The 26,787-nt window shown below is 42.0% G+C and overlaps 1 protein-coding gene across 1 annotated transcript in view; it reads right to left on the bottom strand.

Moving 5' to 3' along the window:
- The window catches only part of LOC120920691 (spectrin beta chain, erythrocytic-like), a 131,911-nt gene that overhangs the window by 57,819 nt on the left and 47,305 nt on the right, over positions 1-26,787 (bottom strand). The window contains exons 2-12 of the mRNA XM_040332903.1: positions 23,900-24,088; positions 19,409-19,560; positions 16,344-16,517; positions 16,072-16,160; positions 13,950-14,030; positions 9,728-9,843; positions 5,903-6,015; positions 5,406-5,593; positions 5,006-5,123; positions 4,090-4,248; positions 321-623 (exon numbers count right to left, since the gene is read on the bottom strand). Of these exons, the coding sequence (XP_040188837.1) occupies positions 321-623; positions 4,090-4,248; positions 5,006-5,123; positions 5,406-5,593; positions 5,903-6,015; positions 9,728-9,843; positions 13,950-14,030; positions 16,072-16,160; positions 16,344-16,517; positions 19,409-19,560; positions 23,900-24,044 (1,638 nt within the window). The 5' untranslated portion in view covers positions 24,045-24,088. The remainder of the gene's footprint in view (positions 1-320; positions 624-4,089; positions 4,249-5,005; positions 5,124-5,405; positions 5,594-5,902; positions 6,016-9,727; positions 9,844-13,949; positions 14,031-16,071; positions 16,161-16,343; positions 16,518-19,408; positions 19,561-23,899; positions 24,089-26,787) is intronic.

Below are 26,787 nucleotides of genomic sequence, written 5' to 3' on the forward strand. Positions count from 1 at the left end.
GAATTATATAGATTAAATAAAGTGAACGTGACAACAACAAAATTAAGAATTTAGAGAATGCATTACAGTAGGCAATATGAATTAATTTGGGGTGAATTGAAATATAGCAGTTAGATTTAAACAAATATAATAATTTGAACATGATCAGATAAACATGCATGTTATTTGGCATTTCCTCAGGTGATTTCCAGAAGGCTGATATGAATTTTCATGCTTAAACCACTAAGAAGCAGTCTTTGACTAATTAACTTTCATAGGCTGCTAATTAACTAGCTAGGCCACTGTTGAAGGAAAAAATGTTTGGGGGCACTATGTTTTACCTTCATTTCATCCATCCATGTGACAGTGTGTAGCATGTCTTGAAACAAGATTTGAAGTTCTAGGTTCATGTTAAGCCGCTGGCGTCGATTTTGTAAGTTTTCCAAAAGAAACTGCCACATCCGTACAATATTGTCCTTTCTAGCAGTGATTCTCTTGACGTCATGATAATTCTCATTTTCCAGTTCTTTAGCTAGATTGACTAATGACTGAATGCGACTTTCATAGGCCAGAATATCCGTTTCAATGGCTTCATGTTTCTTCTTGGCAGCCTCCACTGATGGCAAATCACAGCCAAAATTATCCTGTTAGAAACAACATATATGTAAAACCACATTCCCACAATATACAAAACTAATTATAGTTAAACATTTTGCACTTTCTCTGGGAATTCATAACCATACCTGACATTTTGGTCATTTTGAAAGGTAAAGAGTGCAGTTTGTCTACTATTCCACCAAAGTATTTTCTGATAAACTTTGTTTAGTTACAAAAATCCATTAAACGGATTGTCAGCCCAGGTTCACACTGGGTACGATTTGGTTCGATTTAAGATGCGATTTCACTTGTGAAATCGCATCTCAAATCGGCAGCATTTGCCGGCAATTGTCGGCAATGACACCGTCCTAATCGGTGTGACGCCGCATCTGCGGCGCTGCACCGATTTCAAAAAGTAGTTCCTGTACTACTTTTTGCGATTTAGGGCCGCGATTTACATAGACATCTGTGCAGAAACCTGCACAGATGTCTCTTAAATCGCGGCTGAAATCGGGACTGCCAGCGGGAGTGAAATCGTGCGAGTTCAGCTGAACTCGCACGGCTTCACTCCCGCAGCCCAGTGTGAACCAGGGCTAAAGGTACATTTTTTATTTTCTAAATAGGTTCCTTTAGGCTAGTGCATTGTTGGTTCACTTACCTTTTCCTTCTGTAGCACTACCCCCGAAGGAGCTGCTGGTTTGTTTTGGGTGGCATGTTACCTCATGGCTCTTCTGCGGGTGTATGGTGCATATAGCAGTAAAGGAATGTCCACGACAGGTGTCTTTTACTGTGCTCTTTATTACCCAGCTGGGTAAAAACATTAAAACTTGTGATGAAGAGTAGAGGTGAAGTAGAAGAAGAAATAGCAGACTCAGGCGCAACAATAGGGAAACAGTCCTGCTCCCAACAATACTTTGTATTCTTCACCACTCCAGCCAGAGTGGGTATAGCGTACCTGGACAGGCCCACTTTCACTGACCTGGCAGCCAGAGTACCGCTCGAACTTTTAGGAAAAGTCTCTGCCACAGACCCTCCTGAAATGGACTCAGGGAAAAACCTCTGCCACAGACCCTCCTGAAATGGACTCAGGGAAAAGCCTCTACCACAGGCCCTCTCTGTGATTGTGATTACCGAGATGATTCTCCTTGATAGGATTGCATCTGGAACTCCTTCAGATAATTCTCAGGTACCGACTGAGAGGTGACCAGTCTCTCAGTGTCCGGCTACCTTGATCCCCGGTGGTTTGTTGAGACCCTATTGGATCGCCAGCCTCTCATTGGCTCTCCTCAGATGGACTCCCCACCGAACAACTATCCCGCTTGGGATCTTCAGGATTGGAAACCCAGTCGACCTACCCTGGGGGTAGGAACTACACCCCAGTAACAACAGACAGCCCACAGCACAGCCAAGCTGAGACAGAGACCAGCTTAGAACATAATAATTGGATCAGAGTCAGATAACACTCTGATCCGCCTCTAAATTTGACTAGCATTGGTACCTTTTAGGTAACCAGGCGCTACACTTCGATTTCCCTTCTAAATGTTTTTTTTTCTTTGTCTGAATTTCTCACTTCCTGTTTCTCCTCAGTACGCTTGCACCCATCATCCGAGCTGTTCTGGCTGGGGGTTAGTCAGCCAGAACAGCTTACTGAGGAGGAACAGGAAGTGAGAAATTCAGACAAAGAAAAAAAAAAAGGGAAATCTAAGGAAAAGGTTAGTGAACCAACAATGCATTAGCTTAACCACTTAAGACCCGGACCAATATGCAGGTAAAGGACCAGGCCCCTTTTTGCGATTCAGGACTGCGTCGATTTAACTGACAATTGCGCAGTCGTGCGACGTGGCTCCCAAACAAAATTGGCGTCCTTTTTTTCCCACAAATAGAGCTGTCTTTTGGTGGTATTTGATCACCTCTGCGCTATAATCCAAAATAGAGCGACAATTTTGAAAAAAATTCAATATTTTTTTACTTTTTGCTATAATAAATATCCCCAAAAAATATATAAAAAAAAAACTATTTTTTTCCTCAGTTTAGGCCGATACGTATTCTTCTACCTATTTTTGGTAAAACAAATCGCAATAAGCGTTTATCGATTGGTTTGTGCAAAATTTATAGCGTTTACAAAATAGGGGATAGTTTTATTGCATTTTTATTAATATTTTCTTTTTACTACTAATGGCGGCGATCAGCGATTTTTTTCGTGACTGCGACATTATGGCGGACACATCGGACAATTTTGACACATTTTTGGGACCAGTTGCTCCAGGACATAGTAAATGAGATAAAGCTTCACTTTGCAAAGAATACCCAATCACGTGCAAGGAAAATAGAATAAACAGCATTTTTGCTTGCATATGATTGGATGATGGAAGTCAGCAGAGTTTATACTCATTTACTAAGCTCTGGAGCAACTGCTCTTGCAGAATGCAAATGCACTTTGCAAAGTGCACAGTTTATTTGCCTTTAGTAAAACAACTCCTTTATTTAAATTGATGTGAAAGAGGTGTCCAATACAGCAAAATAACAAAGCTCTTTCAACACGCTGCCAGTGCAAGAAACAGCAGACTCAGTTCCATATAATGTAAAGCGCTGCGCAAATTGACGGCGCTATATAAGTAACTAAATAATACTAATAAAGTCTACATTGGTCTTAAGGCAAAAAAGGTTAACATCCCTAAACATCCCTAATTGTCGAAACATACAAGGCTTGGTACAAAAAAAGGGGGGGAAGACGGGGGCAGATGCAAAGAAAGGAGAAAAGGGAAAAAAGCAGACGAGAACTGCAAGTAAGTTCTAAGTAATAAAAGAAAAGGACAGATCTATGAAGAAAAAGTCACCCCATCCAATTCAACACCCAGCTTGCCCGGTAGGCCTCCCCTCATATGGGTGACTAAGGACATGATCCAAGGATTCCAGATGTTATGAAATCTAGCTCGTTTGTCACAGAGAATGCTAGCTACTGTAGTTTTTGTGTAGCACTATGCAGGATAGCTTGTGTTTTATAGTTGCCATATGCACCAGGGGGGATTTTCAAGCCTAAGGCCTCGTACACACGACCGAGAAACTCGACGAGCAACACACATCGTTTTGCTCGTTGAGTTCCTTGTGAAGCCGTTGAGAAGCTCGACAAGCCAATTTTCTCCATTCCCGTCAAGGAAATAGAGAACATGCTCTCTTTTTGGCTCGTCGAGTTTCTCGACAGTTTCCTCGACGGAAATGTACACACGACCGGTTTCCTCGGCAAAAAATATCTCCCAGCAAGTTTCTTGATGGTTTTTGCAGAGAAACTCGGTCGTGTGTACAAGGCCTCAGATTTCAACATTTTATGCCAGTTTACTGAACTCTACCTAGAATGCAAAATTTGAGTTTACCTGAAATGATGGTAAGGGTAATCTCTATTCATCATGTGTTGCTCTTCGTAAAACAAATTTGTTGCACCACTAATCGCATTGCGTGGCTGTTTTTATTTAATGACTATATAATACCAAGGCTGTTAACTATTACAAATCTTACCTGTGAAATAAGATGTTGGTTTTCGCCTATCCATGCCTCTCTCATTGCAGCCTTGCTGTCAAAGCGTTTTGCCAACTGTTCAAGCTTCTCTTGTCGAATCAGTTCATTCCTCAAAGCTGTCTCACGGTCATGTTCAGCCTTTTCAAGGCAGCCCCATGCCTGAATATCAAAAGGAAATGGATTACTATTTCTAAAGAAATGTCAGGTTTTCTGTGAACATCATGGACACTTTTTTTCTGAATTGCTAGGCTCTGTGCTAGTTCAGTTAAGAGCAAAGGGGAGGCTTCTTCTTTGCCCCAGTGTGATAGATAATATATGGCTGAGGAAAGGACTTCCCCTCTCTCTGAACCGCCGCTGCATCTGAGGTCTGTGAATTGCTGCTGCATATTTGCTACTTAGGAGGGGTAGATCTGTGCTGGACAGTGAAATATGTGCTTGGGGGTCTGTGCTGTGCAGGTAGGTTGTGAGGGAGGGATATGTGGCTGGGGAACAGTGGATCTGTACTGTAAGGGATATAGGTTTAAATGGGAAGGGGATTTGTACTGGGAGGAGGGGATCATTTATGACTGTGTTTTGTACAGTGTGTTACACACCCCTGGCTCCTGTATCCATCCTGTGCATTATGCACTCATGGCTTCTGCATTTTGTGTGTTATGTACTCATGACCCCTGTAGTTTGTGCATTATATACTCCTGACCCCTACATTCTGTATATTATGCCCTTTTGAGCCCTGCATTCTGTGCATTATACACTCCTGACCCCTACATTCTGTATATTATGCCCTTCTGAGCCCTGCATTCTGTGCATTATACACTCCTGACCCCTACATTCTGTATATTATGCCCTTCTGAGCCCTGCATTCTGTGCATTATACACTCCTGGCCCCTGCAGTCTTTTTTTATAGAGTATAACATACCCTGTTGATGTCGGAAACCAGCTGACCATCTCTTGGTACATACACTCTTTGTTTATTCTCCCTCATTGTGGATTGTATAGTAAACAGTTGGACTTCTAGGTCACCTTTTTCTTTAAATCTGTGGATTGGACAATATTTTTAACCTCAAGAATTATTGCTTTTGCTGTATATAAATAACAATGGTTGCACATAGTAAAATCTAAGAAAATCCAAACATCACATACAATTGCTAACATACAATGTAATATATGATTTAGAATACTAATGACATATAAAAGAAAATTAGTGGCAAATGTCAGTTAATTATCAAATAATCAGTGAACAGTGATAGTTTCCAGAGCAGACTGGAAGATTTCTCTGTTCTATTACCTATGTCTCGGAACTACTCTATTTTGCTTACTTTTTAGGCTTCTCTGTAGTTCTGTATGTACTGAATGACTGTAGTTGTTGTTGGACTCCCAGTAAAGAATTAGCAAACTTCCAGTTGGTGAGGGCAATAATTGTTTGCTCAATCCATGTCAGCAGATCTGAAGTCAGTCTTCCATAATCATATATCATCTTTTCTGTGTCAATGGCGTTATCCAGAACCTTGAAGAGAAACATATGCAATGTAATGCAATCTTAATGAATTTTAGTCCTTCCAATATCAAATAGACAAATAGGTAATTTTATTAGGAGTCAGTCTTTGGCTAGTAACAGTGGTGGCATCAAGGAGGTCTTTCAGGCTGACACCGTGGCTGTACCCAATTCATGGGCTACTATAGTAATAAAAATACAACAGTGAGCAATCAGCTATTAGAAAAAAATGAGTAGGCCTTTAATTCGTTGATAAATAGGATGACATTATGACAGATTTCTCATTCAAAATTCTGTGCAATGAAAGAGAGCTTGCCTCACCTTGCCAATTCTTTTTCCTTCCACAGCCAAAACCTTCATCTTGGAAAAATAGTGATAAAATGCTACTACATATGTGATAATAGATTTCTCATCTGGATTTTCAGTGAACACATCTGTAAAAAATAATACAAGCACTGGCTTAATACCAGTGGCACACAAATAATACAAGAGCATGTAAAAACATCAACATGGTTTCCCTTGCAAAATTAGCCAACCTCGTGCCAGGGTAAGTCAAATTTTTCACGAAATACTGTATTTATTGGTGTATAACACTCACTTTTTTACCCTGAAATTAGAGGGTAAACTGTGCCTGCGTGTTATACGCAGGGGGCTGTGGAACGTTTTTTTCCTGAAATTTCCCTCTTAAAGTTAGGGTGCGTGTTATACGCCTGTGCGTGTTATACACCAATAAATACGGGTAAATGGAAGTCTTGATTGAATTGATATTTCTCCCTTCTGCATTTCTTCACTCAGTGCCCCATGTGTGCCAGCCTCATTCTCTATTATGTCATGGTGTTGGCTACTACTACAGAGTTTTGGTGCTTGAAGTATTAATTTTAAGATCTAGTCATAAAGATGCAATTGGCATAGCGGGGTTGATTTACTAAAATTGGGGAGTGCAAAATCTAGGGCAGCTATGCATGTTGGCCAAGCAGCTTCCAACTTCAGCTTGTTCATTTAAGCTTTGACAAAAAAAAATGGAAGCTGATTGGATTCCAAGCAGAGCTGCACCAGATTTTGTTATCCCCACCAGAGTGATTGTTCTGAGGAATTTTAACAACTGTGCTGTCGTGCAACGCTGTACCTAAATAAAATTGATGTCCTTTTTTTGCCAAAAATAGAACTTTCTTTTGGGGGAATTTGATCACCTTGTTTTTTTTTTAAAGATTGTCAATTTTGAAAAAAAATATATATTTTTTTACATTCTGCTATAAAACATATCCAATAAAAATCTAATTTCTTCATAAAGTTAGGCCAATATGTATTCTGCTACATATTTTTGGTAAACAAGGTGTATATTGATTGGATTGTGCAAAGGTTATAGCATTTGGAAACTATGGGATATTTTTATTTATTTATTTTACTAGAAATGGTGGCAATCAGCGACTTATAGGGAACTCTGATGATGATCCTGATATACGGGGGAATCTAAAGGGGACTCTCATGTAAGGAAGGACCTTAAAGCGGGAGTCCACCCGAATTTATTTTTTTTAACATTACATTCATGCTCATTTTGTCAAAGGGAATCGGGTAGTTTTTTTAAAAACGAAGCAACACTTACCGTTTTAGAGAGGGATCTTCTCCGCCGCTTCCGGGTATGGTCTTCGGGACTGGGCGTTCCTATTTGATTGACAGTCTTCCGACAGGCTTCCGGCGGTCGCATACATCGCGTCACGAGTAGCCGAAAGAAGCCGAACGTCGGTGCGGCTCTATACGGCGCCTGCGCACCGACGTTCGGCTACTTTCGGAAAATCGTGACGCGATAGATGCGACCGTCAGAAGCCTGTCGGAAGACTGTCAATCAAATAGGAACGCCCAGTTCCGCAGCCCATACCCGGAAGCGGCGGAGAAGATCGCTCTCTAAAACGGTAAGTACAGCTTCGTTTTTAAAAAAACTACCCGATTCCCCTTGACAAAATGAGCATGAATCTAATGTTAAAAATTAACATTTCCGGGTGAACCTCCACTTTAATATTTAAGGGAGGATTCTGATGGGAACTGTCGCAGTGGGTATCACAATGGCTAAGTGGTTAGCTCTTCCACCTAGCAGCACTAGGGTCGTGGCTTTGAATGACACTACCTGCATGGAGTTTGCATGTTCTCCCTGTGCCTGTGTGGGTTTCTTCCCACACTTCAAAGACATGCTGGTAGGTTAATTGGATCCTGTCTAAAATGGCCCTAGTATATGTATGTATAAATGTGAGTTAGGCCCCTTTCCCACGGGGCGGATCAGTAATGATCCGCCCCGTGAACCTCCGCTTGCTCAGCGGGGATCGCTCCGTTGATCCCCGCATAGCCGGCGGATGACAGGGCGGTCCCCGCACACTGTGTAGGGACCGCCCATTCTTTTCTCCGCTCTCTCCTATGGGGGGATCGGATGAACACGGACCATCTGTCCGCGTTCACCCGATCCGATCCGCCAGACGAATGGAAAAGTAGGTTTTTCCTCCGTCACACTTTGGCGGATCGGAGCGGGTCGGATGTCAGCAGGCATGTCACCGCTGACATCCGCGGCTCCATAGAGGAGCACGCAGCGCCCATTCAGGTCTGCCTAAAAAACTGGCAGGCGGACCGGAACGGGCCGCCCGTGTGAAAGAGCCCTTAGGGATCTTAGTTCGTAAGCTCCTTGAGGACAGGGACTCGTGTGAATGTACAATATGTATGTGTAAAGCACTGTTTAAATTGCGGGAGGTGTGTAAGTACCTGAAATAAATGTAAGGGGGGGGCTCTGAATTAGGGTTGCCACCTCATCCTTTTAAAACCAAACACAATAATTACTGTGGCTGATTAAGGTGGTAATTAACCACTTACTGACCTGCTGCCGTCATTGTACTGCCGCAGGTCGACACGATCCCGCCAGGCGTCGTAGCTGTACGTTGGCTCCTTTTTTTATGCTAATTACTCAAAAAGCTCTAGGTTAAACTCACCGTATATACTTGAGTATAAGCCAAGTTTTTCAGCACATTTTTTTGTGCTGAAAATGCCCCTCTCGTCTTATACTCGAGTCTCTCCCGGTACTGTACCCATCTGCAGCCTAATCCCCCGGCGCTGTGCCCATCTTCAGTCTTATTATCTCCTGGCTCTGTGCCCATCTTTAATCTTATGTCCCTGCGCTGTGATATTTTCCGTGTAAGCCGTGTAGTGTAACCAAGCGCCTCCTCCTCGTCTGTGATAAGCTGACTCACTGCTGGGAAACTGAGTCAGTGTTCCGTCACGGAGGAGGAAGAGGAGGAGGCGGCGCTTGGTTACACTACACGGCTTACACTGAATGTATCACAGCGCCGGGACATAATAAGATTAAAGATGGGCGCAGCACCCCGGAGATAATAAGACTGAAGATGGGCACAGCGCCAGGAGATAACACCAATCAAGGTACCATACTTGAGGCACAATGGGACATGGACACAGTGAGGTATGGGCACAGTGAGGCATGGACACAGTGAGGCAAAGTGAGGCATGCACATGAACACAGTGAGGCAAAGTGAGGCACTGTGAGGCATTCAGATGGACACCCTAGGCTTATACTCGACTCAATAAGTTTTCCCAGTTTTTTGTGGTAAAATTAGGTGCCTCGGCTTATTTTCGGGTTGGCTTATACTTGAGTATATACGGTATTCATTCATTTAAATCTGATTCATTCATTTATAAAATATATATTTTTTATGCAAATATCTGAAAACTATATGATGTGGCCCTTGCACCATAAAGTTTGGAGACCCATGGTATAGATGACTGTTGTCCTTAGCAGTGTCTCTAAAGTTAGTATTTACAGGGTGGTTCTTGTATTTTTAGCACCACATATATTTCCTGTCTTTATTGCTGCTAACAGTGATACAAAGAACACGGCAATGAGGAGTGTATGAAAATCATCTGGAACTATAAACAAGCAGACAAATTCACTGATCGGGCAATATCTTTTTTAGCAAATCACACATTCCTATTTATCTGTATGCGTATGGATATTTTCCCAATCTCTGCTGTCACACAGTTTCTAAATCCCATTGACTTGTTACTGTATATACCAAGTTGTCTATTTGGAAGAGTGGCTGATTGTGAAATTATAAAATAAAGGCAATGAAGTCTTAACTGTTTAATAAAACTTACCCTCCGGATCAAGCAGCTGCGTTATACCGAGCTGTCTGTCAGCTACAGTAAAGGCATTTTCCAGATTATGTTTAGCATTTGATTTCTTCAGCTTTTCAAAATTGATGAGATCTGGCCTAGGAAGGAAACACCAGCATGGTCAGAGTACAACATACTGTGCCTGGCAGCTGGATCTTCGGTGCCCATTGTATCTTATATATACAGAGGTTATTTGTAGTGTTTGATAACCTTGGGAACTAACATAACACAGAATACCTTGACATATACAGTATAATGCATAACTCTCTTTATTGGGTCCTGGCACTGTGCTCATATATGTCTAGGAAAGATACCAGCTCTGCATCAGGCCATTTTTATAAATAAGCAATAACTGAACAAAGAAACATGAATTTGGAACATACATATTTCTTAAAGTGTTTGTCCAGCCACAATGTTTCTTTGGACAGAGTGGGGCAATATTATAATTCCTGCAGGCTCATGGAGCAATTACCTGCGAATGATCGGCCCTTGATGCAGACCATCTGTGTACAGGGTCATTCATTCCCGTGTAATATAATTCCTGCATGCGTGATTACATGTGAGCAACCACAAATAGACTTGCATTACAAACTTCCTAACTAACATATCAGCATGGATGTCGCACCACTTTCTTAAACTAAATCTCTCTAAAACCAAGCTTCCCCCCCACCCGTGCCCCCTTCCATGACTTTTCCATCAAGGTTAATAATGCAACCATCAATCCCTCCCCTCATGCCAGGGTACTAGGTGTAATCCTAGACTGTCCTTTCAGACCCAAATCCAATCATTGTCAAAAGCTTGTAGACTTCACCTTCGTAACATCTCTAAAATATGCCCCTTTTTAACGAATGAAACCACCAAGCTACCCATTCACTCCCTTGTTATCTCTCGTCTAGACTAGTGCAACTCCCTTCTCATAGGCCTACCTCTCCATATCCCCTCTTCAGTCTATCATGAATGTTAGACACATGTTTTACATTGCTCAGGCAATTAGTGAGACAAGTGACAGCCGTGGGTGCTCACCTCGGCTAGCCACTGTGGATACAAATGAAGGAAGAAAGGAAATGGCACCACAGACAAAGTAAAATTCTTGAAAGTGGTTTATTTGTCACCAAGCCAGAGATGAACACAAGACAGTTTGATGTATTTCACACAAGTCACTCGTGTTTATCATAGCTAATGAATACTGCTGCCAGACTCATCTACCTTACCAACCGCTCAGTGTCCGCCAACCCTCTCTGCCAAACCCTACACTGGCTTCCGATCGCCCAGTAAAATAAATTCAAAATACTAACAACAACATAAAAAGCCATTCAGAACTCTGTCCCGAACTACATCACCAATCTTGTCTCCAAATATCACCCAAATCGTCCTCTCCACTCCTCTCAAGACCTCCTACTTACAAGCTCCCTTTTTTCCTCCTCCAATGCATATCTCCAGGACTTCTTCAGATCCTCTCCCATCCTCTGAAACTCTCAACCTCAATTTGTCTGGCTATATCCGACTCTGGCTGCCTTCAAGCGATCCCTGAAAACTCATCTCTTCAGGGAAGCCTATCATGCCTCCAACTACTCTTTTATCACTTCTTTCATCAGCTCATTCCCCACAGTTACAGCATTTTGTACCACTTGCCCCATCCTTTTAGTTTGTAAGCTCTTATGAGATTAGCCCTCTTGTATCTTGTATTTTATTGTTTTGTAACTTTTATTATGCAAAGCGCTGCGTAAACTTTTGGCACTATATAAATCCTTTATAATAATAATAAAATAGCTGCATAAGCTGTCAACCTCTTATTGCTTTCAATGGGGCTTCTGCCCTAAACTAAATGTCGGGGTCCCCCGCTGGGTCTCTGGCTTCTAATCGCTAGCAGCCCCATTTGCAAGTATAAATGGAGTCTTATGGAGTTGATTTACCTAAGTCAAATAGGCTATTCACTTTGCAAGGTCATTTGCCCCAGAACTTAGTAAATGAGGGAGATGAAGATTTCTGCTGGCTTTCATCATCCAATAATGAGCAAGCAAAAATTCATTTTTTTTCCTTTTGCATGTGATTGGGTATTCTTTGCAAAGTGAAACTTCACTAAATTCACTAAGCTCTAGGCATAATTCTCTTGCAAAGTGCAACTTCCCCTGCAAATGAACAGCCTAGTAAACCAACTCCTATGTGTCTACATCATATGGAGTGATAATATAGATTACACAAATGCAGAGGCAGTAAAAGTCAAGTCTTTTTTGTTCAAAGGTAAAGCCTTGTACACACGACCGGTTTTCTCGGCAAAAAACAGCAAGAAAACTGCTTCTTGCCGAGATTTCCGTTCATGTGTACGAGGCTTTCAGGTTTCTCGTCAGGAAATCTGGCCAGAATCTCAACGAGATTCTTGTCGGCCTGTTTTCCGAAGAGAAACCCGAGAGTGTGTATACTTACCTGTCGCCGTGGAAACCCACGCATGCTCGAAATGACTTTGACGCATGCGTGGTAGCTTCCACGGCATAGGTAGGGTGAAGCAATATGGCGGCAACGGCATCGAATGTGACAGGCGCATGCTCGTCGTACGCGATGACGTCACCACGTTCTTTCCTTTCAAGAGAACCGCGGTTCTTTTGAAACGAAAGTCTGTACACTCGGGTGGCAAGAGTTTCTTGCCAAGAATCTCGTCAGGGAAAACGACGGGTTTTTCTGACGAGATTCTCGGTCGTAAGGCCTAAGACTTGGAAGTGGCCTGGAAGTGGCCAAACACAGGAATTATTTCCTTTATCTTCTATAGAGCAAACCCGTGCTTTGTCCATTTCAAACTTCAATTTTTTTTTAAAAGATTTTTTATTATAAATCTAAAAGAGGGCAACATAAAACTAGTGTGATATTTCACTCATCAATATCTGGTTTAATGGATATAGAAGCAATTCTCAATGAAATGCTCATTAGATATTTTGGTTCTAATCTTGCCCTTCATATGCAGTAACCTTGAAAATAGTTGCTTACATACTGTATTTATTGGCGTATAACACTCACTTTTTTACCCTGAAAATAGAGGGTAAACTGTGCCTGCATGTTATACGCAGTTTTCCTAACACTTCCCTCTTAAAGTTAGGGTGCGTGTTATACGCCTGTGCGTGTTATACGCCTGTGCGTGTTATACGCCTGTGCGTGTTATACGCCGATAAATACGGTATATAGGTGCTGCCGAAGACTGATGACATGAATAAGGGAGGCATCATTGTGCAGAGTGGGATTTTGTCTTTGGGGAGCTAAAACTTATAAAAGTCCAGTAAATAGACAAAATGTTCTTTGGCTGCATGTGTTTGCTAAATAATAGTGCATTTTTACAAATTATTACCCCCAAAAAAATCATAATTTTTAAGTATTTAAAAATGTTGTGTTGGCCCGCATTCAGAGCCGTCTTGGGCCACAGGTTGGACACCCATGATTTAGGGCAAAGCAATACGCTTGCTTATACACCACCACCCATTACCAGCAGTATATACCACTTCTCTGCCACTCAGTTCAGCACTGGGAGCTGAAGGAAAAACACAGCACACTGGGTATGGAGAAATATTGGACCCACTTATATGGGTTCAAATTGATCCATGGGGAGGCTATTGCCATGTACGAGCTACAACTCCAGCTTACACAGGAAATTCTTTGCTCTCTCCAAATGAACTAAACAGCAGGGAATGAAAGGAAGATAATTTTATGTGTCTGTGGAGGCCTGCATTAAAGCCAACACATTGCATTGCCCAGCATAAGCAAAGCACTAATTAATTAAGTAATAGACATTAGGACAGCACAAGGTTTGTTTCTTTCAGAAGAGCAGTTGTAGGTTTTATAGTTTTTCCATAGTTTTTTATTTGGTCAGTGTAGATATAAGGGGGACTCAGGCCTCGTACACACGACTGAGTTTCTCGGCAAAAACCAGCAAGAAACTTGCTGGGATTTTTTTTTTGCAGAGGAAACCGGTCGTGTGTACATTTTTCGACAAGGAAACTGTCGAGGATCCCGTCGAGAGCATGTCTTCTTTTTCCTCGACTGGAATGGAGAAACTTGCCTTGTCGAGTTCCTCGACAGCCTAACAAGGAACTCGACGAGGAAAACGATGTGTTTCACCCGTCGAGTTCCTCGGTCATGTGTATGAGGCTTCAGAGTACTCTTCTCAGTTCCTCTTTTAATAACAAGTCATAGTTGACTTTTGGACGTGGTAGTATCTTACCTGTGTTTGTGAATGAGGGCATTGAAAGCTAAGCCATCTTTCCAGCAGGATGTAAAGTTGGTGACGTTCACATTTGGATATCTAAAAGTATAGATTTACATGAAAATTAGTTAGAAGGAAAAAGAGATATGGATTGAAAAAATTTGATTGCCACTATTTACTGGTTCTCCCCAATTCAGTGCTTACATATAGATACAACTCAGCCACATCATATTGGGGGCTGCACAATGGACATTGGCTTATAATTGGAAATCACCTAATATCCCCCTTAAACAAATTATCACCAGAGTTGATTCCGTGATGGAACATGTGTATTACCTTATTCTTGACTCTCTTCCAAATTACCAAGCTAAGTGGGAACCATGGCTAACTCATAGTCATCTCCTTTAGGGACACTTTTTTTATTGGTCAAATCACTGCCCTTATTTGGCATTCAATACTTATATTTAGCTTTAGATTATCTGGCAATGCTCTGTTATCACTTACTGATTTAACACATATTATGCTAAATTCATCCATTATTATTGTGCATCAACTATGATGTGCTACTATTTTACTATATTTTGTATGATGTAAGCTTTTTGAGGCAAAAACAATAAAGCACTGCTTATGGTATAGGATAAATACCCTAGCATCAGTAAAAGAACTGTGATCAGTCAACTGTCAAACAATTTTATTTGGCAGTTTTTAAGCCTAAAGTCCTGTACACACGGCCGGGAATCTCGTCAGGAAAAAAACGTCGGTTTTCCTGACAAGATTCCTGGCAAGCTTTCTTGCTCGCCGAGTGTACACACACACCATTCAAAAGAACCTCCGTTCTTTTGAATGACAAGAACGCGGTGATGTCATCAACTACGACGAGCATGAGCTCATCACATTCGATGCCGTCGCCGCCATCTTGCTACACCCTACAATATGCCTTGTGAGCTACCACGCATGTGTCAAAGTCTCATTGAGCATGCGCAGGCTTACGGGGGCCAGGTAAGCATACACATGCTCGGGTTTCTCGGCAGGAAAACACTGCCGAGAATCCAGACGAAAAATAGAGAGCAGGTTCTCTATTTTTCTCGTCGAGATTCCCGGCGGTCTTCTCGACGAGAAACCATACACACGCACGGTTTTCTCGGCAAAAAGCTCTCCCAGCAGCTTTCTTGCCGAGAAAACCATGTGTGTGTACGAGGCCTAAATTGAAATTATTTATTGTGAAAGTATTTTCAGTTAAATAGTGGTAGTATTTATTACTAATATAGGGGGTTATTTACGAAAGGCAAATACACTTTTCACTACAAGTGCACTTGTAAGTGCACTGAAAGTGCAGTCGCTGTAGATCTGAGGGGAAGAACTGAAATAAGGGGAAGCTCTGCTGATTTTATAATCCAATCATGTGCAAGCTAAGATGCTGTTTTCCTTCGCATGTCCCCCTTAGATCTACAGCAACTGAACTTCCAAGTGCACTTGTAGTTGCCTTTCGTAAATAACCCCCAAAGTATACATTTTGCACTAATGTTAGAGTTTAGGCTTAAGTTAAGGATATTTGAGGTTAGGTTCAGGTTTAGTCAGAGGTGATGTTTGCAGTTATGTTGAAGATTTAAGTTGGTATCTAACTATTATTGATATTAATATATTGATATATATATTAAGATTAGTATAGAACTATCATTTAGTACCTATATTTACAACACTACGATCCTGACTCCGTATAACAATTAATACAACTGGCATTTGGACTTATATTGCAATAAATCTTGCCTGGAGTTGAACATCTTCAGTTACTTGGATTGTGGACTAATGTGAAGCAAGAGTATCCTCCAGAACCTTGGCACCTGCTGATTGCAGGAAATTGAGGAGGATACAGGCCAGCCTGTGAGCTGTGAAAGATGTTGGGCTCACCATACAATCTCTGTACAATCAATTTTAGATCTACCAAAACAATGTAATATGAAGACCTAGCTAATCTAGCCAATCCATGTGTATCCAATTTGGCAAGCCATTGTACTTCATAGTTATTAGAAGATCTAAACGAAATGGTACAAGCAGATCGTATAGTGTAGGGCCACCTTTAGTCACTTTGATGCTTGTGATGCCTAATAACATGTGAAATACACAGTTTTCTGATACTCACCCAGCTGTCTTCATCTGACACCAGAGCAGCAAAGCGTCTTTAGCAGAACGAGTTTCACTACCTTTTGTCTCTACGATAATGTCTTGCATCTGCAAACATGAACCGAGTAATGGGTCAGCTAAATACCCATAGATACAATTTTTTAAACAATGTGTGTAACTGCTTATGATAACGCTCTTATTTTTTTGCCAAGCGAGAATATTTTCTATTTGTTCACTGATTCTCTCAATTCAATAACTCCATAATTTGGGGTTTGGTAAAACAGGACATACCTGGAAACGTAATATGATGGTCCAGATGAGCCCTAGTATTAACCTTTGGTTACCATTTACAATGTCATGGGGGCCGATGTTTTCAAGATGGACTCTCTGTTCCTTGAGAAAATGGAGGGCTTTGTCTACATTTTCCAGACAGTGAATTCTCATTCTTCCCTTCGTCCTTCTCGGCTAAAATATGACACAGTGATCAAACATTGCATGTTTGTATTAACTAAAGTCACACATACTTGTATCAGAAATATGTATATATATATTAAATGCACATTTTACAAAAGGCCGAATTCCACTTTAAAGTGTAACTTATAGCAGAATGGTCTGTTTTTAAAACCAAGGTAATTTCCAGGGAGAATAAATTAGGGACAGATCTCCAATATCTTAGAGGACATTGCCCTGTTTTAAAAATGATAGGGTCCTAGGACCACTCTTGCCGGACCAACCTGTAGTTGTATACAGGGGAGCTCCAGGGCTTCATCATTAAAATGCTCCCAATGTGATAGACCCCCCCCCCCCTAGAAATGTGTCCTTTTTTCTGTCAATGAAGGGTTTCTACCCCTGTCGTAAGTGTAACATGTGTAGGTTTAATACATTTAAAGGAAGAAGGCTGTCCACAGAAAGTCCCCTACTTACGAATGTTCAAGCTGCGAACTTTCAGGATGTATGGAAGCAAGCATAAAAGTAGTAGTGATGTAGTAGGGACTGCTAAGGCTACTTTCACACTGAGGCGGGGGTACGTTAGTGGTAAGGTGCCGCTAGTTTTAGCTGTGCTTTACCGTCGCTTTAACAGCGCTTTTCGGCCACTAGCAGGGTGCTTTCAATGTGCAGGGTGTTTTGAGACAGCAGTGTATACACCGCTCCCAAACCACCCCAAAGATGCTGCTTGCAGGACTTTTTTTCCCGTCCTGCAAAGCGCACTGCCCCAGTGTGAAAGCGCTATTTTTATCGCTAAAATGCCTGAAAAGCGCCTCAGTGTTGAAAGGGATCTAAGAAGCGCCAAGCAATAACAATGGAAACAAAATAATTGAGAGATTGGAGCGAGGTGGTAGATGTCACCAATTTCATAACATGAATTGTTCGACCATCGGCAGAGTTCTAAAGAGCAAGGACAAGATCATGGAACATGTGCAGTCTGCTGTGCCAATGATGCCCTGAGGAAGCCCTTGGTATCGAAACATTTGGGGATAGATATTTAACCGTCACTGCCTCTGTGAAAAGGAAAAGAAAGTAATCCTATGTGTTTTTAACTTTTACATTTGTACAAATAAAAATGTGTTTTTATAAATAAACCTTTTGGTTTCACTGTGTTTATGGCACCCCAAAAATCCCCTAAAAAAACTTCTCTGTAGCTACCTTCTATTCAGGGATGTTGGTGCCTTTTTGACTCTGTCACTAATCCACATCACAACCCATTATTTGCAGTTTACTCATGATGTTTGTGGGTGTGTGAGGAGTCCAAAAGGGTCCTCAGCAACTTAGTGACCCTCAGTAAGAAGCCGGAGCTTTATCTACAAAAGGACAACTTCTTGCTGTGCAACACGAGGAGCTTACTAATACAGACCTGATGGAAGTGGAGGCCTAGCGAATAGCAAAAAGATGAAGAGAGCCAGGAGGATGAAATAACTGAAGAACCAAAGAGAATCACAACACATGTAATGGCAAGAGGATTTTCTTTAACTGAGGAGGCACTGTTCGTTTTTGAGGCAAAGGACCCAAGCGTAGAACGGTACACAAAGGTTGCAGCAGCTATTCGGAACGCCATCCAGTGTCACCGTGTCATAAAGAGAAAAAAAAAGCTACTACCCAGATATCACTGGATTGTTTTTTCAAGAAGGTAGATAAAACTGAATTCAGCAAGGAACCATACATTTTTGGCATTTATGCAGAAAGTAAGAGAATGTAAATAAATTCAATATCACAGTAATCACATGATTGGGAGCCTGTCCGCGTGGTTTCCGATCATAAACAGTGGCCTGTGATCTGTTGGTAACAGTGCAGGTCCAGTGTTCAGGGCATCAACTGATTGCGCTCCCAGCACAGAACAGTGATTCCAGCTGTGAGCATATATATGCCAGTTTGGCGTTAAAGAACTAACCGTGCAGTCACATATATGTTTACAACCAGCATTAAGGCCGGGCTCACATATATGCAAATTGAAAGCGGTTTTCATCGAATCCAAATCGCATTACAGGAGAGTGTGATCGGCTCTCATTGGAGCCGATTCACACAGCTATGGGGCGGTCGTGGTCCATATTTGGAAAGGGGCCTGTGCATGTTCTGGTCTGATTCAGGTGCATATTCAGGCTAAAAATTGGACCTGATTCTCACCAGAATCGGTGTACAGGGACGCAGCGGATGCTGTGAGCCGCGGCTGCAGAATATGTGAACGGAGCCTAAAGGGTTCAAAAGAGGGGACTGGTGTATAGTAGCTATATATTTAGCATAGATGACATGGAAATGAAAGCATTTAACATTTAATAGTCATGTTAAAAACAACTTTAAGATAAACACTGCAATAATACCTTAAACTATGTGCTTACTGAAAATATACTATACTTTCCCTTAAAGAACAATTGAACACATAGTTTAAATTTGCTAAATAGATTCCAGGTGTATCAAATAATTATTTAATATCTTACAGTGTGTTTTCTTCAGAAATCAACCACAGCCTGAGTAGAAAAGCCTCTCACCTGCCAGCATGCTATAGAGAAGGGGCCCCCTCCTCTCTGTGTGGAAGCAGTGATCCCTTTGCAGAGGTCTGACACCCCCTCTGCTGAGACAGAGCCAAACCTCTCCAACCAGCAGGGAGCATGAGCTTTGCTGACTGCAGAGCTACAGGTCTGACTCAGTTGGGGCCATGCCCGACCTCTGCAGATGCTCGCAATGAAAGGCGTTTCTTCTTGGACTCAGCAGCTTAAGAAGGAAAACAAACTTTGCTCACCTTTTGTTTAAATGCAACTGGAATGTATTTAGCTGATTCTAGTGGGATTTATTGTCTGTTAGTCCCGTTTTGTAAAATAATAATAAATCTATGATAAAATATGAAGGATGTTCTGCAAACGTACCAACTGCTCCCCTGAGAGTACTTCAAGTAATTTTATCAACATTCGTCCATCTCTTAGGTCCAGGTAGAGATCTGAAATCCGACAGCTCACAAAAGCAAGATGTGAGTTCACCCATTTTGTAAACGTCTTTTTTTGCACAGCTTCACGTTCATCTGAAACACAAAACATGTATTGATCTTACAGTGGATTTTATCCAGAACCTTATTGGGACTGGAACCTCTGTCAGGTTTTCTTACTGTATGCATTCCTTCTTTGGAAATTTCCTCTAACATTCTGCTTTCAAAGACAGATGGCAATGACACAGATGTAAGAAATAAAAAGCAGTGCAGCGCAAAAAACATACAATAACATACAATAACATAATATAACATCAGAGATTAAGAAAATCCATATTATTTGCATCCAAGATAATACTTCAAACACCACCAAGTATCCAAGTAAGGCCTCGTACACACGACCGAGGAACTCGGCGGGCGAAACACATCGTTTTCCTCGTCGAGTTCTTGTTAGGCTTGTCAAGGAACTCGACGAGCCAATTTTCTCCATTCCCGTCGAGGAAAAAGAGAACATGCTCTCTTTTTGGCTTGACGAGTTCCTCGACAGTTTCCTCGATTACAAATGTACACACGACCAGTTTCCTCGGCAAAAAAACACTCCCACCAAGTTTCTTGATGGATTCTGCCGAGGAAACTGGTCGTGTGTACGAGGCCTGAGTGCTTTGATGAATGAGATACAGGGTGATCAAGTGTTAACTTCCACCAACGGCATTCCTAGCAGCTCACCTCAATGAATGGACCCCTGAGTGAATCAGACAGGTCATACAGGCAGTTCCCTTACAAGGGAGATATGGCTGTCACTGGTAACGCTGGGTATGTTGAACACTGAAGGGGGACACACACTACTGATTGCTAGATCTCCTGCACTCTAGGCATAAGCTTCAGTTCGTACAAAAGGTTCCGATCCGTGCATGTAATAAAAGCAATAGAATATAGTGCTCTGCGTATGAGTTAAAAACAGTCCACGAAGATCAAGGACAAGACACGGGTGACGTCACATAGTCATGTGGTTCCATATGCGTAACGTCCCAGGGGGTGGGACTTCATCAGCAGGGTCACTTCACCATACGCAGAGCACTATATTCTATTGCTTTTATTACATGCACAGATCAGAACCGTTTGTACGAACTGGAGCTTATGCTTAGAGTGCAGAAAATATAGCAATCAGTAGTGTGTGTCCCCCTTCAGCGTTCAACATACCCGTAACCCAGTGTTACCAGTGACTCAGCCATATCTCCCTTGTAAGGGAACTGCCCTGTATGACCTGTCTGATTCACTCAGGGGTCCATTCATTGAGGTGAGCTGGTCGGAGTGCCGTTGGTGGAGGATAACATTTGATCACCCTGCATCTCATATTTGGACACTTGGTGGTGTTTGAAGTATTATCTTGGAAGGAAATAATATGGACTTTCTTAAAGGATCACTAAAGTAAAAATGTATTTTTTTTTAAATAACAAACATGTTATACTTACCTCCACTGTGCAGCTCGTTTTGCACAGAACGGCCCCGAACCTGGTCTTCTGGAGTTCCTCTGCGGCTGTCTTGGCTCCCCCCCGCAAGGACTCAACGCCTTCATGCGAGCTCGCATGGTGTTGAGTTCTTGCGGGAGCGCTCCAGTGATACAGCCGTTGGCCATAGCCGCCGACTGTATCACTCGGCCCCGCCCCCGGCGTGAAGCGTCATTGGATGTAATTGACAGCCAATGGCTGCGCTGCTTTTAATAAACCAATGAATGAATCGGTAAGACAGCTGAGAAGCCTGCGCATGCACGGGGCGGGACTTTCGAGGGGTCAGCTAAATAAAGGGGGGGTTCGGCGGGCCTTTAATCTGCAGATGTTTTTTCACCTTAACACATAGAATGCATTAAGGTGAAAAAACGTTTACCTTTACAACCCCTTTAATCTCTGATGTTAAATTATGTTATTGCATGTTTTTTTGCACTGCACTGCTTTTTATTTCTTACTGCCTTCTGGAATTTGATATTTTAACCCTCAGTGTTCAGCTGCTGTTAGGATTTATTTGTGCTGATTTATTTATTCATTTGATATAAATTACACAGATGTCCCTACTCTACCCCATGCCAATAAAAAATGTATTTATATCTGTCTTGCCCTGCTGTGCTAATACAACAGAAGTAAGATGAAATCTGATTGAGCCATAGTTTACACTTGTGGTTGAGTGACAGTAAAAACACGTGGTTGAGATACCTTTTTACCACCCCCCAACTGCTTTCCCCATTGTCGCTTTTGGTGGGCAGCACCATCCTCCAAATGCGACTCGTTCAAGTGAATAGAGCCACACCCCAACTGCCCGCGCTTCCCTGCAGATCGCACTTCAGAGGGCCAAAGCAAGTTTAAGCAAGCCCAAGAGGAGGCATATATACAGTACATGGAAGGAAAACAAATGAACAGGATATAGAGGCTGACAATTTTCCATTCTTTAATTGATGAAGTAACGTGGATTACCCGGTCTCTTGTGGAGCATAGCTGTAAAATATTATATTTTACCCATAAGAAGTATTGGTCAGGTAGACAGAATTGGAAAAGGGCATACAAATAAATGCCTTATTATGACACCAACCTAACAATAAACTCCTCCTATTTGCTCCCTTTTTTTGTCTCCTAGAAATACGTACTGCACCATTGAATTTGTTTTATTATACAGTCATGCTGTTGGCACCCCAGAAATTTTTCCAGAAAATCAAGTATTTCTCACAGAAAAGTATTGCAGTAACACATGTTTTGCTATACACATGTTTATTTCCTTTGTGTGTATTGAAACCAAACAACAAAAGGGAGGACAAAAAGGAAATTGGACATAATGTCACACAAAACTCCAAATATGGGCTGGTCAAAATTCTTGGCACCCTTAAATTAATATTTGGTTGCACACCCTTTGGAAAAAATAACTGAAATCAGTCGCTTCCTATAACCATCAATAAGCTTCTTACACCTCTCACCCGGAATTTTCGACCACTCTTCCTTTGCAAACTGCTCCAGGTCTCTCTTATTGGAAGGGCGCCTTTTGCCAACAGCAATTTTAAAATCTCTCCACAGGTGTTCAATGGAATTTAGATCTGGACTCATTGCTGGTCACTTTAGAACTCTCCAGCGCTTTGTTGCCATCCATTTCTGGGTGCTTTTTGACGTATGTTGGGGTCATTGTCCTGCTGGAAGACCCAAGATCTCAGACGCAAACCCAGCTTTCTGACACTGGGCTCTACAGTGCGACCCAAAATCCTTTGGTAATCCTCAGATTTTATGATGCCTTGCACACATTCAAGGCACCCAGTGCCAGAGGCAGCAAAACAACCCCAAAACATCATTGAACCTCCACCATATTTCACTATAGGTACTGTGTTCTTTTCTTTGTAGGCTTCATTCCGTTTTCGGTAAACAGTAGAATGATGTGCTTTACCAAAAAGCTCTGTCTTGGTCTCATCTGTCCACAAGACGTTTTCCCATAAGGATTTTGGCTTACTCAAGGACATTTTGGCAAACTGTAGTCTTGCTTTTTTATGTCTCTGTGTCAGCAGTGGGGTCCTCCTGGATCTCCTGCCATAGCGTTTCATTTAATTTAAATGTCGAGGGATAGTTTGCGCTGACACTGATGCTCCCTGAGCCTGCAGGACAGCTTGAATTTCTTTGGAACTTGTTTGGGGCTGATTATCCACCATCCGGACTATCCTGCATTGCAACCTTTCATCAATTTTTCTCTTCCGTCCACGCTCAGAGAGATTAGCTACAGTGCCATGGGTTGCAAACTTCTTGATAATGTTGCGCACTGTGGGCAAAGGCAAATCTAGATCTCTGGAGATAGATTTGTAACCTTGAGATTGTTGATATTTTTCCACAATTTTGATTCTCAAGTCCTCAGACAGTTCTCTTCTCCTATTTCTGTTGTCCATGCTTAGTTTGGCACCACACAGACACACAATGCAAAGACTAAATGAACTTCTCTCCTTTTTATCTGCTTTCAGGTGTGATTTTTATATTGCCCACACCTGTTACTTGCCCCAGGTGAGTTTAAAGGAGCATCACATGCTTGAAACAATCTTATTTATCCACAATTTTGAAAGGGTGCCAACAATTTTGACCTGCCCATTTTTGGAGTTTTGTGTGACATTATGTCCAATTTGTTTTTTTTCCTCCCTTTTTTTGTTGTGTTCCAATGCACACAAAGGGAATAAACATGTGTATAGCAAAACATGTGTTACTGCAATACTTTTCTGTGAGAAATACTTGATTTTCTGGAAAAATGTCTGGGGTGCCAACAATTTCGGCCTTGACTGTATCTGTTCAATAGATGCAAAAAAGTACCTGTTGGTCTTGCCAGAAATCCAGTGAGCTAATAACTTCCTGCTCTAAAAAAAACTTTAATAGAGTTTGAGACATTTGGGGGTAGAAACAATGTTTTATTAGTTAGCCAATCGTACCTGCAAGGGCTTTAATCCTCGATCGCTCAAACATACGAGCAGAGCTGTTGTCATTGTCCAGGTCATCTTCAGTGGCTTCCCAGCGAGAGTTCACACAGCTATACTGCTGTTCAATTTCCAGATGATCAAAGTCTGTGGTTTGCATTTTCTTTTATTGTCCAGTTATTTTCCAGCACTAAATGATCATTCCTAAAGAACAGAAACATACCAATTACATATCAGCAACTGACCTTGTATATGAATATTCACATCTTAAAGTCTCTCACCCTAAAACGTATCTCCCCTTGCTCTGCTTCCTCCTCCCTCCCTTTATATTGTATGTTTTTATTATTTATGTTACACATTTATTGACTAAGCTGGACGTTTGCAGGAACTGACCCTTTAAGTTGGCATGTTGGCAGAGGCCAGTATGAGGTGCTCCTGTTCATTCTTTTACTTTGATGGGTAGCATAGTGAGAACATAATCAGGAATCCTTCCTACTTCCTACTGATTACAGGCATACCCCACTTTTAACCACTTCATTACTGGGCACTTAAACCCCCTTCGTGCCCAGACCAATTTTCAGCTTTCAGCGCTGACGCATTTTGAATGGCAATTGCGCGGTCATACAACACTGTACCCAAATTATATTTTTATCATTTTTTTCCCACAAAGAGAGCTTTCTTTTGGTGGTATTTGATCATCTCTGCGATTTTTATTTTTTGCGCTATAAACATAAATAGACAGAAAATTTTGAAAAAAAACACAATATTTTTTACTTTTTGTTATAATAATATCCCAATTTTTTTTAAAAAAATAAAAATTTCCCTCGGTTTAGGCCGATACGTATTCTTCTACATATTTTTGTTAAAAAAAAATCGCAATAAGCGATTGGTTTGCGCAAAAGTTATAGCGCCTACAAAATAGGGGATAGATTTATGATTTTTTTTTTTTTACTAGTAATGACGGCGATCTGTGATTTTTTTTGTCAGACCTGCGATATTGCGGTGGACGTATCGGACACTTTTGACACAATTTTGGGACCATTCACATTTATACAGCGATCAGTGCTATAAAAATGCACTAATTACTGTATAAATGTGACTGGCAGGGAAGGGGTTAACACTAGGGGGTGAGGAAGGGGTTAAATGTGTATCCTGGGTGTGTTCTAACTGTGTGGGGGGAGGGGACTGACTGGGGGAGGTGACCGATGCTGTGTCCCTATGTACAAGGGACACAGATCGGTCTCCTCTCTCCCTGACAGGACGTGGAGCTCTGTGTTTACACACAGAGCTCCACGTCCCTGCTGTCACCGCCGATCGCGGGTACCTGGCGGATATCGCGGCCGCCAGGCACACGCATCGGCTTCCCAGCGACATTCCCCGGCGCGCCAGGGAATGTCAACAAGAGGACGTCCAAAGAAGTCCACTGGGCACTTGGGAGCCGCGCTGTGGATGTCTTTCGTCCATAGCGCAGATCCCAAGTGGTTAAGTACACATTGGGGTTTATTTACTATCGCTGGAGAGTGCAAAATCAGACTCACTTCTGCATAAAAACCAATGAGCTTCCAGATTTTATTACCAAAGCTTTATTGAACAAGCTGAGGTTAGAAGCTCATTGGTTTCTATGCAGAAGTGAGTCTGATTTTGCACTCTCCAGCGATAGTAAATAAACCCTATTGTGTACTCTACAAGTGGGGTATGCCTGTAAACACATAGACATATGAGTGGGCAAAACAGACAGTATCTTGCAATACGATTTCATAACCCTTCTTGTAAGGAATGCAATGTGTCTACTCTGTATATTTACCTAGCGGTCAAATGCCAGACGTTGTTTACTAATCATAGTAAGAGATGAAATAAGAGCTGCCATATGCATACATAGTGCAACTGATCTGCTCTATTTATTGGTTCTAATGGACTTTCCATTCATTTACAGTGGGTGGGCGTCAGACCACCAGTCAAAAACGAGGGAGGTGCAGCCCTTACTAGACCAAGCAGTAGAAGTTGGTTATTTAAATGTGCCCTTGAGATCTGTAATTGGAACATTAGTGTCATTGATGGGAAAGTGGCAATGTTATTCAGTGAGACTTCAGTTCCTTGGATAGTTCTGAATGAGAAGGAGGGGCAAAAATTACAACTGTCAACTTTTTTTTTTGTCCTTCATGGGAAATGTGAGCCTGAAGGGCAAGTAGAAGGAGCTAACATTATCACAACATCAACACCTCAGCGCTTCGATGGGGCGACAGCGCAAAGAGCATGCATTAACCTATAATGACCAATCAGCAGCAACACCTAACTGGCCCTACCACAGTAAAAGAATAAAACGATTGTTCCACTGTACACATTACATTGTACATCAGACTGCCTCAATGAAAAAATGTTCTCTACACTCTCTTAATTCTTCATGGCTCTAGTCACATACACACATGTCATTTGTCAGTAAACCTATGGGGGTGGATTCAGGTAGGGGCGCGCAAAACTGCTGCGGCGTAACGAATGACATTTACGTTACGCCTCCGCAAGTTTTACGGGCAAGTGCTTGATTCACAAAGCACTTGCCTGTAAAGTTGCGGTGGCGTAGCGTAAAAGGGGCCGGCGTAAGCGCGCGTAATTCAAATGATCCCGTAGGGGGCGTGGATCATTTAAATTAGGCGCGTTCCCGCGCCGAACGTACAGCGCATGCGCCGGCCCTAAAAAATTTCCGACGTGCATTGCGGTAATTGACGTCGCAAGGACGTCATTGGTATCGACGTGAACGTAAATGGCGTCCAGCGCCATTCACGGACAACTTACGCAAACGACGTAAAATTTTCAAATCGCGACGCGGGAACGACGTCCATACTTAACATTGGCTGCGCCTCCTAATAGCAGGAGCAGCCTTACGACAAAAACGACGTACGCAAACA

This window comes from Rana temporaria, chromosome 13 (assembly GCF_905171775.1).
Source record: "Rana temporaria chromosome 13, aRanTem1.1, whole genome shotgun sequence".
In the NCBI taxonomy this organism is placed as follows: domain Eukaryota; kingdom Metazoa; phylum Chordata; class Amphibia; order Anura; family Ranidae; genus Rana; species Rana temporaria.